Source organism: Camelus bactrianus, chromosome 4, assembly GCF_048773025.1.
Source record: "Camelus bactrianus isolate YW-2024 breed Bactrian camel chromosome 4, ASM4877302v1, whole genome shotgun sequence".
In the NCBI taxonomy this organism is placed as follows: Eukaryota; Metazoa; Chordata; class Mammalia; order Artiodactyla; family Camelidae; genus Camelus; species Camelus bactrianus.
Window position 1 is genome coordinate 57,999,042 of NC_133542.1, and position 14,929 is coordinate 58,013,970.

The 14,929-nt window shown below is 41.2% G+C and overlaps 1 protein-coding gene across 5 annotated transcripts in view; it reads right to left on the minus strand.

Annotated features, from left to right (window-relative positions):
* ECPAS (Ecm29 proteasome adaptor and scaffold) overlaps nucleotides 1-2,266 on the minus strand; it is a 90,191-nt gene extending 87,925 nt beyond the window's left edge. For 2 of the 5 annotated variants that reach the window (XM_074361989.1, XM_074361988.1), the window contains exon 1: nucleotides 1,968-2,266. In XM_074361989.1, coding sequence (XP_074218090.1) covers nucleotides 1,968-1,989 — 22 coding nt within the window. In that variant the 5' untranslated portion in view covers nucleotides 1,990-2,266. Of the gene's footprint in view, nucleotides 1-1,322; nucleotides 1,681-1,967 lie in introns of those variants that run through there. The other 3 variants (XM_074361985.1, XM_074361987.1, XM_074361986.1) reach the window with 2 other exon arrangements.
* Nucleotides 2,267-14,929: the final 12,663 nt, after the last annotated feature.

Genomic DNA, 14,929 nt, shown 5'->3' on the forward strand with positions numbered 1-14,929 from the left:
AACTGACAGACAAGCAACTGACTCTGAGGCTATCAGCCCATGTCTCTCTCTTAATCACAGCATGAGACCTTGTCTACTCCGACTCTCCATCCAGCCCAGGGTCACACCAATTGTTTATTTCAACTTCAAAAGGAGCAAACACTACTGCCGCTCCACCAGGTTTGTGTCAAAGCAGCAAGGAACGTAATCACGCTAAGCCTGTCCCGTCTTCAAAACGAGGATAATTCCTACCTCTCTGCCTTACTAGGTTGTTAGGAGGACAAAAGTGAGATCATGTATATAAAAGTAGCTTTCAACTGCCAGGCACCAAAGAAACAGAAATTATGATGTTTATAATAGCTACTTTCATATGGAAATTCAGAGGGGGCTGTAACAACAGAAACTTCACAAGGCTTGCGACACCTCACCTCATTCCATTTAAAACTCACATCATCCCTAGATAACACCTGTCTTGTTTTTGTCATAAACTGAAGGGCAGCGCTGAGGGAACGACAAACACGCAAACAGGCACCCCAGCCTAAAGCTTTTCACCTAACCGCCCCAAACGCAATCAGAAATCACCGTACACGTCCTAGGAAAATTGAGTTTTTCTGCCCCCGGCGCGGGCCTGCGGCGCCCGGGGACTACACTTCCCACAAAGCACCGAGGCGAACCCGAGCGGCGGGCGGGGCGGCCTGCGGTTCAGGGTGACCACCGCTCTCCCCGAACGCGGATCGCCGTTCCCCGGAAAACTGCGACGTTTAAGGTCAAGTGTGCACTGGCTCTCCTGTCCGAAAGCGCTGTCGCTCCGAGGCTTCTCTGCCCTCCCGTCCTTCCTGCTCCACCTGAGGGTCACCACCTATTCCTGACCTTTCCGCTGATCTCTAGAGTGTCACAATAAGGCACCTTCTCCCCCACCCCGAAAGCTCTATTTCTAGAACTCGCCCAGCAGTTTGGACCAGGGGCCACGGAGGGGTCAGACGGGACGGCAGACACAGCCCACCACCCTGGGGCTCCTGCCGGCCCTCCGGCCCAGCCCCCGCGGGCAGGGGGCTAGGCTCCCCCTACCCCCGGGCCGGGGCGGATCGCAGACAGAGGTGGCTCCGCCCGGGGCTCCGGTTTCAATTTCGCAACGTGACGGTGCAAACCTGAGGCCTACAAACGCCCGCGGCGGCAGCGGCCGGCGCCCCGCCAGGCCCGAGCGCCCCCAGCCCCTCGCACGCCGCGGCCTGCCTGCCCACCCGGCCCGGCGCCCCGGCCCTCCCGCCCGGCCCCGACCGCCGACCCCGGCCCGGCGCCGCGCCGGCCCCGGCTCGCGGCCGCAGGCTCGCAGTGGCACTTACTCAGCTCGTCCTGGGAGGCGGAGGCGGCGGCCGCAGCCATGTTGCGCCGGGGAGGGAGGGAGGGGCCGGAGGGGGAGGGCGCGGACGGGCGGCGCGGGGGGCTCGCCGCTCGCGGTGCGGCAGGGGCCGGGAGCCGCCTCCGGTCGCTCGCCGCCGGCCGCGCAGCGCCCACGAGGCCCGGCCACCGCCGCCTGCGTCCTCCTCACTGCACGCGTCGCTCTCGCCGTCCCCCGCGAGCTCGCGACCCGGGCGCTCCCGCAGCCTGGCGCCTCTGCGGAGCCGCCGCCGTCCGTCGGCCGAGTCCCGGTGCGCCCGGCCCGCGCGGCGGCTCTGCAGCTCCGCGCCGCGCTCGCCCAACTCACGCCGGTTTTATATTTAGAAAGAGCTGAGCCATCCTCCCAGCGGCCCCCCCGCCGGGCCCCTCGCGCGCCCGCCCGCCCTCGCTCGCTCGCTCGCGGCTCGTCCTGCCCACCTGCCGCCGCCCGCCCAGCGCGCGGGAGCCGGCCCGCGAGCGCTCCCCGCGCGGACCCGGCACGCGGCGGCCTGCGCCGGCGGCCCGGCCTAGCCGCTCCTCGCCGCTCTTCCGCGCCGCCGCAGCCTGCAGCGGCCCCGGCGCGGCGCGGCGCGGACGCGCGGGCCTCTGACCTGAGTCCGAGCCGGTCTCCATGCCGGGGGTGCTGCGCTCGGCGCCGCGACGTGGGCGCCCAAAAGCGAGGCGAGCGGCGGGCTCGGCCCCGAGGAGTCGCGCGCGGCAGTCCGTGAGGGGCTCGGCCGAGCTGGCCTGGGCTGCCCCGGCCGGGGGAGATCCTCGAGGCGGGGCCGGAGCTCTTTTTGTCAAGGTCTGTGGCTGTCACGTTGACTGCTCCCGACCTGGAGAAACACGCCTGTCCAAAGGAAGAGACGTGGACTCGGAAAAGTAGAGCCGGGTTCGGAGTCGGCGGGAGGAAGCCCCGCCCTGCGCCTCCCGCCGAACTTCTCGGCCCCGCCGCTGACTCAGTCCCGGGCGAGCCCCGGCGCCGCGAGCGGTCCCCGACCCGGCTCTCTTGGGCTCCTTTTTGTACATAAAGGCAGTGATGAAGTGTAGGTTTGTGATGCTCTTAGAAACAAGGACTGCCGAATGAGGGAAAAATCACTAAGCCCTACTAAAAGTTTAATGAACCAAGGTTTTTAAAGTTCAAATTCAAGTATATATGCTCACATTAAATGTTTTCTTAAAATTTCTTCCTTGTTCCTACGGTCTTTTTGGTAACCAAAGTGATTTATTTGCAATACACCGATTTTAACTTTACGCCTTTAGTTTGTTCGTGAAGTCCCTTACGTGAAAAATAGCATGCAATACGGAATTCAAATTAAGGGGTTGTATGATTGCTGTACTTTGAGTAACGGTACTATCATAACAAATTAGGTAAAAGATCAGATACTTTTTTTTTTTTTTTAGTGTAAGAGGAAGAAATCAAGATCCTAAATGGATTGAAACTGCATTTATTTCTAAAAGCAGAAGTCTGTAAAGCCCTGGTTAAGGCCTTGAAAAATGAGTATATGTCGTTCCAGATGTAACTTGGGCAAGTACAAGGTACTTACACCACATTGAAGACATTTATGTCCTTTATTGTTTTTTTATAGAAATTATACATGATCTTTGTAAAAATTTCAAATGATTCAGAATATAAGATTAAAAGGAAAAAGCCTTCCTCCCCCTCCCACCACCACACTCCCCAGAAAAAGCTATGATTAACAGGTACAGTTCAGTGTGCATCCTCCAAGGCCTTGTCTCTGTGCACATATGTATACAGCCCCCAAAATGACTAAGCTGGAAGGGGGTTCAGACTCACGATAAAGTTCTGTATCAGTGTTTCCCCCCATAAATATTCTTTCCTATTAACAAAAAGCTCTACACCACCACCACTCTTTTTTGGTTTGATTTCATAGTACATTAAGTTAACAATCCCTTTTTCTTATTCTTTTTTTTTTTTTTTTTTGACATTTTGGCTTTTTTGTTTGCTGTTGACACGAAATCAATGCACAATGAACTATTTGCAGAGAAAACACCAAAGTGTAGAAAGCAAAAGTTATCCCCTACCTCCCTGCCCACCATCCCCTCCTCCTACTCCCTGGAAATAATTCCTGTTAAGAGTTTGATGCATACAAACTTTCTGACCATTTCTATTAATACATAGAGTGATTGCACCAAGGACTAGTTTGGAGAAACGTTGATTTCCTAAAATTTCAACTAGAGGTATCTAAAACCACCCACCAAAATATCGAATCTAAGTTAAAAAAAAAAGTTTTCTTAGGCAATTTTAACTTCCAGACCACACCAGTTAGCAGCTCATAAGTTCTTCCTATATAGAAATTCGAATCCCACACGTATGCAAATCACGCGTAGGTATGTACACACAGATTTTATTTGTTTCGACAAATAGGAATTCTACTATAATATTGTTATATAACTTTACCCTTTTCACTGAACAGTCTATCACAGGTGTCCTTCTATATCAGTAATGATAATAATAGCTAACACTAATTGTGCCAGGCACTATTTAAAATATTTTCCTTGGATGAATTCATTTAATCCTTCCAACAATCTTATGAAGTAGGGATTTTTATGACACAGGATGGTTGAGGAACATATCTAAAGTGCCACAAACTAACAAGTGGGAAGCAGGGATTTGAACCCAGGCAGTGTGGGTCCAGAATCTGTACTCTGATTTGTATGTCCAGAACTAGCTCATTCATTTAAATGACTGCATAATAAGTACGTGGTAAGATTTAATCATTCCCTATTGATGAGCTTTTAGGTTTCTATAGTTTTTTACTATTATAAAACATTTTGCTATTGTAAAACATTCTTATACATGTATCTTTATGAAGTCACATATTTCTATATGTAGACATGGAATTGTTAAGCAAAAAAAAATGGCTTTAACATCTCCTTGTATATAGTAGTTTATAGCAGCTTACAATGCTGATTCTAATCACTACTGTTTAAGCTTTCTTATGGTTGCTTCTCCCTTTAGACTACTTACAGTATATTTTTCCCACTAAATAGCTTCATAATCTGACTAGACACTTTGGTTTTGAATAGTAGTCTTTTTTTTTTTTTTTTTTTGGATAGTAGTCTTGAGATACTTCCTACCTAGAATTTACTTCAACTTTCAAAAACAGACAAGAAAGACCCTCATGCATTGTTGATGGGAACGTAAACTGGTGCACCCACTGTGGAAAACAATATGGAAACTTTTCAAAAAAATTAAAAATAGAACTACCATACGATCCAGCAACTTCACTTCGGAGTATTTACTCGAAGAAACAAAAACACTAATTCAGAAAGATACATGCACCTTAATGTTCATAGCAGCATTATTTACAATAGCCAAAATATGGAAGCAACCTGAGTGGCCATTGATAAATGACTGGATGAAGAAGAAATGGATATATATAGGAATATTATTCAGCCATGAAAAAAGAAATATTGCCATTTGCAACAAGACAGCATGGATGGATCTCCAGGATATTATGCTAAGTGAAATAAGACAGAGAAAGACAAATACTGTATTATCTCGCTTATAATGTGGACTCTAAAAAGCAAAACAAAACAAAATGAAAACAGACTCATAGATACAGTGAACAAACGGGTGTTGCCAGAGAGGTGGGCAGTGGAGGGCAAAATAGTTGAAGGGAATTAAGAGGTACAAACCTTTCATTATAAAATAAGCCACAGGGATGTAATATACAACATAAGGAATATTGTCATAACTTTGTGTGGAGACACATGGTTACTAGACATTTCTTGGTGATCATTTATTTCGTAAAGTATGCAAATGTCAAATCACTATGTAGTACACTTGAAACTAACATAATATTGTACACCGACTATATTTCAATTAAAAAAAAACAGACAGGAACTAATTGAGAGAGGGGTTAACAGGGGGCAAAGAAGAGGCCACTGAGAAACTAAAACAATGTATCACAAAATCCAAGAACTAAAAACTTAGGTCTTTTACTCCTTAGAAGTCCTCTCTCCCCTCCTGTAGGCCCTACTCACACTAAATGTATGCTCAGTTCTAAGAAGGGGAACAAACTTGTTTTCATAGTCGAAGCAGATTAGAAGCAGAATATTAGAGAGCACTCTTTTGGTCAGGTACATGGATGACAAGTATTAATGGACACCCTAAAAACTAGGGAAGAAGCAGGAAAGCTATGAAAAAAAGCTATAAGAACTCAAAAAGAAAAGCATGCTGGTGTTATTTACAAAGTACAAAAAGCACTTCCCACTCCATAGTCCCTGAAATCAATTCACTTGAAAACTGACATTCATGATGCTAATCCTGACATCAAGAAATGATAAAATTCCAAGGCTTCAGATATACTACAAAGATACAAAACAGCTTGGTATTGGCACAAAAAGAGACATATGAATTGATGGAACAGAATAGAGAGCCCAGAAATAAACCCACATACCTATGGTCAATTAATACTTGACAAAGGAGACAAGAATATACAATGGAGAAAAGACAGTCTCTTCAGCAAGTCGTGTTGGGAAAACTGGACAGCTGCATATAAATCAATGAAGTTCGAACACTCCCTCACACCATACACAAAAATAAATTCAAGATGGCTTAAACACTTAAACATAAGACACAATAAATCTCCTAGAAGAGAACATAGACAAAACATACTCTGATATAAATCATAGCAATGTTCTCCTAGGTCAGTGTACCAAGACAATAGAACTAAAGGCAAAAATAAACAAATGGGACCTAATCAAACTTACAAGCTTTTGCACAGCAAAGGAAATCGTAAAAAAAAAAATGAAAAGACAACCTGCAGACTGGGAGAAAATATTTGTAAATGATGTGACTGACAAGGGCTTAATTTCCAGAATATATAAGTAGCTCATACAACTCAATAACAACAACAACAACAAAAAACACCCAATCAAAAAATGGTCAGAAGACCTAGAAAAATATTTATCCAATGGAGACATACAAGTGGTAATAGGCACATTAAAAATGTTCAATATTACTAACTATCAGAGAAATGCAAATCAAAACTACAATAAGGTATCACTTCACACCAGTCAGAATGGCCATCATTTAAAAGTCTACAAACAGTAAATGCTGGAGGTTGTGTGGCAAAAAGGGAACCCTCTTACACTGTTGGTGGGGATGTAATTTGGTGCGACCACTATGGAAAACAGTATGGAGATTCCTCAAAAAACTGAAAATAGACTTGCCATATGATCCAGCAATTCCACTCTTGGGCATATATTTGGAGAAAACTATAGTTCAAAAAAGATACATGCACCCCAATGTTCATAGCAGCGCTATTTGCAGTAGCCAAGACATAGAAGCAACCTAAATGTCCACCAACAAATGAATAAAGAAGATGTGAGATATATATATAAATATATATAATGGAATACTACTCAGCCATAAAAAAGAATAAAATAATATCTTTTGCAGCAACATGGATAGACCTAGAGATTGTCATACTAAGTCAAGTAAATCAGAAAGAGAAAGACAAATACCATATGATATCACTTGTGTGTGGGATCAAAAAATGAAACAAATGAACTTATTGTCAAAACAGGATCAGACTCATGGACATAGGAAACAAACTTATAGTTACCAAAGGTGAAAGTGGATGGTGAATGGATAAATTAGGAGTTTCGGACTAGCAGATGCAAACTACTATATATAAAATGGATTAAACAACAAGGTCCTACTGTATAGCACAGGGAAATGTATTTAATATCCTGTAATAAACTATAATGGAAAAGAATATGAAAAGGAATATGTGTGTGTGTGTGTGTTTTGTGTGGAACTGAATCACTTTACTGGATACCAGAAACTAACATAACATTGTAAATAAACTATACTTCAATTTTAAAAAATCAAGGCAGTATGGAGTATATTTTACCAAGCTTTTCATCTAAAATGATTATAATAAGCAATTTTTGGTGCCTTAAAAGATTAATTCTAAACATTCTAGAAAATGCAGCTGTTTTAAAAGATTTGATTATCCATCCCCAAAAAGCTCCAAACAAGCCAAAATTCTATATAAGTAAGTCTTATCTCATATTTGGTTTGGTTGCTGAAAAAATCAGGGACTGGATCCAATCTACCAACAGAGCCATAACACTAATGTTCTTCATCTCTGCTTTTTTCAATCATTTATTGATTAAAAACATATTTCACTGCACAGAAAATTCTGTCATGACTCAAAACATTCCACTTTCTAAAAATCAAACTCGGAAATATGTCTCTAATCACTATATAGAACCCTTCCTCTGTTTTACTAATTCTTGTGGATTTAGAGTACAGTTTTTAAATCATTGACATTTTTATTTTTAATTTCAATAACCAAGTAAAGCAGTGGGCTTGACACAGAAACTAGAGAGTTATCAAATTGGGAGATAGAAGAATGCTAAAAGTTTGTCTTTCAGAGGAATTGAGAGGGAGAAAATATGAAAATTAAGTTATATAGAAGCTTCAAACTTCTCTATTGGAAGAGTAAGTAGAAAGAACATAGAAAATTGTGGAAAAGAAACTTTTGAAGTGTCAATGGCTTAAGTGCATCTAGAAACGAATGCAATAGGCATAATTTGTTTAGAAGAGTCTGAGTCAACGGAGATGTGATTTTTGCTGCCTGCCTTTTCCATTGATTTCCCCTGGAGTTTAGACAAGGCTGGAGCTCCTGCCACCATGTTGTGAAAATGAAGTGACCTACAGGTGAGTGAAACAGAAACACAGCAGGAGGCCAGGTCCCTGAATGTATTGTGAGAGTTAACATGCAAACTATCGGCCTGATTCCAATTTTACTATTGAATGAGAAAAGCAAAATCCTGATTAGTTTAAGCCTTTATTTATATTTCTTTTTAGGGACATAGAATAGATCCTCATTATCACCTTGAAGTTTTCCACCACTTCCTGGTCATGGCAATGAATTCCTATTAGCACCTTCAAGTTTTTCTTTCCTTGGTTTCTATCTTACAGATAGTGCTGATTAATTCCCAACCTTGGGCAAACACCTCCATTCACTTTATTTTTCCCTCCCAAACATCACTGGAAAAAGGCAAAAAACTGACCTGGTCCAATATAATAGTACACCTTGCATTTCAGAGAGTGAGGCAACCTTTCCTCCTGGGGTAGGATCTACCCCTATACCAGAAGATTCTATCTCCTCCGATTTCCTTAGAACAGAGACGTCATAGTTTTTTATTCACAGTTCCCCCTCCAAAAAATTTGAAAAATGGTGTAATCCATTCACATATTCATACATTTTTAAGTTTGCATCTAAAATCTTCCCTCATAACTTAAATAATTGAAAATTAGAAATTTTGACAATGTATCCTGTTGTAAACAATAGCATTTAAAAATAAAAGCCCATCTATCACTTAAAAATATATAGAATTTAATTAAGATTTTTTCTAAATAAGCTACTAATTTGATGCTCACCATCATCTATTTAAAAATACATAAACAAGTTCTTAATCAGAAATTTTACATAATTGCATTTTCTCCTTGAACTTGTATTTTACTTCCCCACAATAACTTATACTAATGCAATATAGTTTTAATCTTGAAAGTCTTATTGTCTACTTTATCATCCTTTTCTTCAACAAAAATATGTATATAAATTATTTCTTTAAAAAATCTTTTATGATTATTTTAAAAATTATGACCAAGTAATCATAACTAATAGTACACAACTTATCAAAAACAACATAAAGGTATTACATTTGTAAAGCTTCAACTATTAGTGATTAGCATATTTTTTGTTACAGCTTTTTAGAGTTATTAAATATAAAAAGTAAAATTTTATTAGATATGTATCTCTTAGTGAAAAAGACAGAGGCTTTTTTACAAAAAAAAAAAAAATACCCAGTTGCTTTCATTCACTTCCTCATTACCTACTTTGATATATCAAATTGTCCCTTTGACGGTAGTCATGGAGTTCTTCCTCTGAAGGCAATCAACCAGAGTGAGACGAGATGGCTGAGAGGTATGGCTTGCTTTTGTAAAGTGAGAGAAGGGCCGTTGTGAAATAGGACACCTTGATTTTAGAGGCATTCTTAAGCAAAGCAGTTTGAAGAAAGAATATAAATGATCTAGAGATGGATTCTCTTAATCCTATCCATGCGCATATATTCCAAGAAAATATTCAGGTCCTCCCAGAGGACCCTTGTTCCACAGCAATGCATCCTCAGTGTTCCTCCTTCTTATCCTTTTCTGTCCCTAGTCTCTTCTTTGAAAAATAACCTCCCCAAAACATCTCTCTCCGTTCTCATATTCAGGCTGCACCTTTTTTCTTTCCTCAACCCCCTGGACTCCCCTGAAACTAATTTCTTAAGGATCAGCCAGCTGTAAACTCTGGTGGACACTTTTTCATCCCAACCTGATTAGAACTCTTGACTCCATCTTCCCTTTCCAAAACTTTGTTCGTTTTCCTTACACCACTCTCTCCTGATTCTTTTTTGCTGATCTGTTACCTTCCCTGCCTTCTCTTTCTCTGTCCCCCCCTTAAAGTCAGCATTTCCTTAGGGTTTAACCACAGGCCACTTCTCACTCTGCCCGTTCTTCTTTGTAATCCCCACTCCCTCATCTCCAATTACTAAATAACTCTTGCATGTCTCTCTCCGGGTAAGTCTCTTGGACGTCTCTACCTAGATGTCCTACCTGTGCCTCAAACTCAGTGTATCCCCAACTGAATTTTTATCTTCTTTCTCAAACCTGCTCCCTGTATCCCTTAGAGAATATAGAACCAGCATCCAGTTGACCAAACCAGACACCTGGGAGTAGCCTGGGATCCTATCTTCTCTCTCACTTTCACTCACTCTCTGCAGACTGTCACTCAGTAGTATCAGTAGGGGTGGGGTTTCTCTGATTCCTGGCATAGAAAACAACTCATGTACATACAAAAATGTTTGAAGAAGAGTCCTGGAGTTGTTCACAGAAACGAAGAAAAGCTAAATGTGATGAAGGATAGGAACAGGGCAGATCCCAGGATCTCTGAACAGGAACTTGAAGATCATCCCCTAAGGAACTGCAACCAGATGGTCCAACAGCTACGCAGCCTTTCATTTCTGGATGTTGTGGAATAAAAATTATAGGCCCCAAATTTTGATTCAGCCTTGGTTGAAATTAAAACAAACCATAGGTCGAAATTATAATAGATGAGAGGTAAATAATCTTGTTGACGTAAATTCTTTACGAATCCAAGGTACTCTGTTGGTCTAACATTTCTCAACAACAGAAAAGGAGATAATTTGGAAAATATTTTTGTTCTGATGACTAGAGGAGTACAATAAATAAGAAGTTAACTCTTAAAGGGGCAAAGGTCCATGTTTAAATTTCCAATATATGAATGCTCTATTTGTTGTTATTACGATATAGTTTCTTTAATGTTTAATAAGGAATGAGAGGCTCCTGTCTTAAGCAACTGAATTATCTCATTCATGCAAATAAACGAATTCACTAGCCTTAGGTGCACTGTACATACTATGTGGGTACTTTTATCAGACCAGGGGTATTTTGAGTGACTCTTACAGCTGTAGAAATTAAAGTGACCCCTTACATAGCTGATTCAAACACAAAACCAAGTTTCATTTCTTTGACAATGTCAGGTTTAAAATCCTGGGATGGGAGTTGACTGATTTAGCTTAGATCACTTGTCCACCCTGTGGTGGGGAGTTGGGACTGTTAATAGAAGAAGGGGAATGGGAAAGTGAACAATAAGACAAATAATAGTAACCACATCCCACTGGTCTAAATAGCAAATATTCATTCTCCTTAAAATAACTCTAAGCTCCTCACTTCCTCTCTATGCCTTGCCTTAGTCCACTTTCTTTAAGGCATCTTTTGGTAAAACGAAGTCCTCAGTCCTCCGTCTTTTGCCTCTGGCTTCTGGCTTCTACACTTTACCATGAAAATGACCACCATTGTTACTCTCAAAGTTTACCAGTGGTTTCTCATATTATATATACATATATGTTTTTTTTAATTGAGATACAATTGACACATGTTGTCTTTTTAAGTGAGATACAATTGACATCCTGTTAGTGTTAGGTATACAACACAATGATTTGATACATGTATATATTATGAAGTGAATCATTATGAATGATTTGATATATGTATATAAGATGAACTAACCACAGTTAAGTTTAGTTAACATCCATTACCACACATAGTTATAAATTTTATTTCTTGTGATGAGATCTACTCTCTTAGCAATTTTAAAATATGTAAGACAGTATTGTAAACTAGTCACCCTGCTGTGCATTACATTCCTAGGACTTTATTATCTTATAAATGGAAGTTTGTACTTTTTGACTTCCTTCACCTATTTTGTCCACCCCCATTCCCTCATATGATAGTGGTTTTTCAAGCAGCTCATCCCTGCTGACATCTCTCAAACATCAAATATTTCTTGCAACTCCATCCTCTCTTGTCATCTTTGACTCATTTTTCTTCTTTATTTCTAAAGTGTACCTGTTTCCACCATCATCTCCCCTTCCTGTTCCCTTTTTACCTTATTAGCAAACTTCTTCTGTAAAAGATTAGCGACTAAATAGTTTAGGCTTTGTGGACCATACACCTTCTGTCACGTACTCAGCTCTGTCATTATAAGATAAGAGCAGCCATAAACAATGGAGCATGGCTGTGTTCCAGTAAAACTTTATTTACAAAAATAGTGGGCTGGATCATAGCTTGCCCATCCCTCATCTAGGACAGTCCTGAGAAAAGGAGACTGGGAGGTGAAGGTTGGGGACTTGCATGTCTGAAAACGTTCCTAGTCTACTGAAACATCCAGGATGACTGGGATAGAATTCTAAGGTGGAAAGAACTTCTCCTCATAAGTTTGGAAGCACTGCTCAATTTTTTTCTATCTTCTACAACACCTCATTTCCTTTAGCTCAGCTAGATCCACTAGCCTTTAGAGGTAAGGCTTTGCTTTGGCTTTTATTCAGGCTCACAGAGCTATTTTGCTCCATTAATAACATTTTTTTAATTTCTAAAAAGAAAATCTATTTGAAGAAATTGACTATTATCTTTTCCAAAGTCTTTTCCCCAAAGAATAGCTTTTCCTAGAATTTGATACCAGGAAAAGGGTTTGAATCTCAGGGAAACTTCTACACTGCCTTTATGAGGCAACAGGAATTAAGTAACTCATTGTGATTTATTTCTTGTCTTGATGGCCCATCAAGATAAAAAATTGCTTTAAACTCTCATACCATATTCAATTCATTTGTCTACTCAGATGTTTAATAAATGGAAATAAGTGTGAAGGAAAGGAGAAAGGGAAGGTAACTATTTTGGCAGCTATTGCAATATTCCAGATGAAAAGCAGTAGAGACGAAAAGTTGAATTTCAAATTCAAGAGACAATTCAAAGTCAGATGGGATATAGGGATTCAAGAACAGGAAGATCAATCCTGAGGTTTCCAGTTTAGAGAAGTGACAGAGTAGACAATCTTGGTAACTAAGGTAGAGGAATAGGTTTCGCGAGTAGGGAAAAGCGAAGAAGATGGGTTTTGAATATGTTGAGCTGTCTTAGCAAACATTATTTATTCCCACTCCCCTCCCACCAACTTACTTTGTTTTTTTAAACTGATGTATAATCGATTTACAATGTTATGTTAATTTCTAGTGTATAGCATAGTAATTGAATATAGTTCCCTGTGCTGCACAGTAGGACCCTGTTGTTTATCTTTTTTATATATAGTAGTTTGTATCTGCAAATCCTAAACTCCCAATTTATTCCTCTATCCTCCTCCCCACTTTCCCCCTTGGTAACCATAATTTTGTTTTCTATGTCTGTAAGTCTGTTTCTGTTTTGTAAATAAGTTCATTTCTGTCCTTTTTAAGATTCCACCTATAAGTGATGTCATATGGTATTTTTCTTTCTCTGTCTGATTTACTTCACTTAGTATGATATTCTCTAGGTCCATCCATGTTGCTGCAATTGGCACTATTTTATTCTTCTTTATGGCTGAGTAGTATTCTGAAATATATATATATATATACACATATATATATACACACACACATATATATATACACACATACATACCACACACCATAACGTCTTTAATCGTCTGTCAATGGGCATTTAGGTTGCTTCCATGTCTTGGCTGTTGTTAATAATGCTGCTGTAATCATTGGGGTGCATATATCTTTTTGAACTATAGTTTTCTCCAGATATATGCCCAAGAGCAGGATTGCTGGATCATATGGTAGGTCTATTTTTGGTTTTTTGAGGAATCTCCATACTGGTTTCCGTAACGGCTGCACCAAACTCCTGCACCCTGCAGGACTAGGGAGGGACGGGGTTTCAATTTTGTCAGTAAAGACAAAATCCAAGTTGTAAAGCAAATAGGAACACACCCAGCTGAGGTCAAAGCAAGGGTAATGTGTCTAAACCAGCAAGAACATCAACTGTGACTTGGTAAGATCAAGATACTCAGAAAATCATTTGCCTACGTTGCAGCCTGCCCTAATCTCTTGTCACCAAAAGTGTCAGGGGCCAGCCAATTGGGTCTCTGGGGGAAGACTGGTATTCAGTGTCTAGCAACCAACCAGCTCCAGGTATGAGAACTGACTCCTAGGTCATAAGTGCCTAGCATGTTTCATGGGGGTCCAGCTTTTGTATTCAGGGGCTCAAAGAATTGTTTAATTCCATGTCTCACCCAGAGAGAGATACTGTGACTCTGCCCAGATTACCTTTGGAACAGGATCTATGGGGCAGGGAATATTTGCAGGCAAACAATACTATACGTACTATCCGCCAGGCACTATGTGCCAGGCACTGCTCCAGGGCCTGGAGAGTCTTATCTCCATGGAACAAACCAGATACAAATCTTTATCCTTGTGGAGTTGATATTCTAGTGAAAAAAAAAGAAAACCAGACCGTAAGTACTAAACAAGTAAATTAGAAAATTACAGGATATGTTAGAAGATGAAATAGGAGTAGGGAGGGATAGGGTTTCAATTTAAGTAGAGAGGTGGGAGAGCTTCATTGAGAAGATATGAAGGGGTAGGTGAGTGAGCTATATGTCTACCTGGGGGAAGAGTCAGAAGTGCCAGTTAGGTTGGAAGGAGAGGAGAGAGGAGGCCAGTGTGACTAGAGCAGGGAAGTGGGGGAAGAGGTCAGGGAGGTTATGGGTGGTCAAATGCTGTAAAACTTTGGGTTTTTACTCTGAGTGAAATGTAAAGCCTTTGTAGGGTTTTCAGTAGAGGAGGGTCATAATCTGTTTTTCGTTTTTTAAGCGTCTCCCTGGCTGCATTGCGAAAAAGAGACAAGAGAAGAAAAGTGAAATCAAGAAGCTATTGCAATTAACTAGGTGATGCGTGATAGCGGTTTGGACTACCACGGTGACAGATGTGGAAGTCATAAAATTAATACCTGTTTAATTCAAGTCGCAGCATTAATTATGAATTGCAATGAATGCAATGCAATTGCATTGAATATGCTACTGCGGTGGGTTTTTGGCAGCCAGGATTTCAGGAAGGGAGGAGGGAAGGATGGTTTGAGGTTACCAAGGAAACAGAACATCATAGATCCGAAAAGCTAAGATGGTTCTAGGTCTTTAGGCCTCTGGCG